This window comes from Malurus melanocephalus, unplaced genomic scaffold (assembly GCF_030028575.1).
Source record: "Malurus melanocephalus ecotype Western Australia unplaced genomic scaffold, MMel_1.1 scaffold_541, whole genome shotgun sequence".
NCBI lineage: Eukaryota > Metazoa > Chordata > Aves > Passeriformes > Maluridae > Malurus > Malurus melanocephalus.
In genome coordinates this window covers 209,143-210,441 of record NW_026623773.1, presented here as the reverse complement: position 1 = coordinate 210,441, position 1,299 = coordinate 209,143, and the positions used below count along the sequence as shown (strand labels likewise).

The 1,299-nt window shown below is 58.7% G+C and overlaps 1 protein-coding gene across 1 annotated transcript in view; it reads left to right on the top strand.

Annotated features, from left to right (window-relative positions):
• The window catches only part of LOC130582930 (whirlin-like), an 18,723-nt gene extending 17,628 nt beyond the window's left edge, over positions 1–1,095 (top strand). The window contains exon 10 of the mRNA XM_057381916.1: positions 405–1,095. Coding sequence (XP_057237899.1) covers positions 405–587 — 183 coding nt within the window. The 3' untranslated portion in view covers positions 588–1,095. The remainder of the gene's footprint in view (positions 1–404) is intronic.
• The last annotated feature ends 204 nt before the right edge of the window (positions 1,096–1,299 follow it).

Genomic DNA, 1,299 nt, shown 5'->3' with positions numbered 1-1,299 from the left:
CAGACATCTCAGAGGGGATCAGGGCAGCCCTGGAAGCTTGGCTGCTGTCTCCAGATGTCTGGAAACTCCCAGACAGAGGATTGGGGAGGAGGAGTGGGATGTGGAGAGCCAGGGAACTGAGCCCACTGGAGCTGTCTCCCTGTTTGCCGTTTACTTGGGGCAAAATTCAAATTATTTACAGCAAAAAAAAAAAGCAGAGCTGACTGTGCCTGGGTTATTCTTGGCCATCCCAGCCGGTGTTGCACTCCAGGAGCGAGCAGGAGGGAAGCCAAATTCATCCCCTCTCTCCAAAAAGTGAAACATTTCCCAYCCATCATGCCGGACATGAAATATTTCCCATTTTTTCCCCCCTGGATGACCCAGGGGTGGTGAGAACATGAGCTGAGCCCCTCTCTCTCCCGCAGCGAGGGGGTTCAGCGCACAACTGCGGGAAGCTGAAGGTGGGGCACGTCATCCTGGAGGTGAACGGCACGGGACTGCGGGGCAAAGAGCACCGGGAAGCCGCCCGCATCATCGCCGAGGCCTTTAAGCTGAAGGACAAGGACTACATCGATTTCTTGGTCACAGAGTTCAACGTGGCCCTTTAGGGACGGGGCTTTCCATCAGCGTCGTTTGGGCGGAGCGCTCGCATGGGGACGCGGGATGGCACCGAGGTGTCACCCCGCACGCGCAAACACCCCCGGCTTGTCCCCAAATGTCCCTCGCTGCCCGGGCAGGGCGGGCTGAGAACGGGCAGAAATCAGTGCACATCCCTTAAAGTCTCCATCCCTGTCCTCTCTGGGGTAGGGAACAGCCTCTCCCCCTCGGCCAGGCTGGGAGCGGGGCGGGAGGACGGCAGAGTCTGGGTGTCCCCGCTGTCATTTGAGTGCCACACATGGAGCAAGGTGGGCCCGTGGCTCAGGCTGGAGGGATTTTTGGGGGGTCGCTGCTCCCTCAGGGGTCGCTGCTCCCTCGGGTGCTCGTCCCCAGGTGGGTGGCACCGGCCACGGGTGGGGATGCAGAGAGAGCAACCGGAGGCCTTGTAAATCGCTGGCAATGTCGTATTTATATATACAGAGCTTGTGCTTTTAATTTTTCAATAAATCTATCAGGGTAGAAAAAAGGCTGCGCTGGAAGGGTGCTTTGGGCTGGGGGGACGGGTAAGAAGGAACAGGGGTGCCAGGATAGTTTCTGTAATATCCTGAGAGCTTCCCAGGGCTGGCAGGGCAGGTGGGAGTGCCGTGGTGGGGTGGGTTGGGAGGGGATGCTCTGTGTCAGTCCCATCCCATCATCCCATCCCATCCCATCCCATCCCATCCC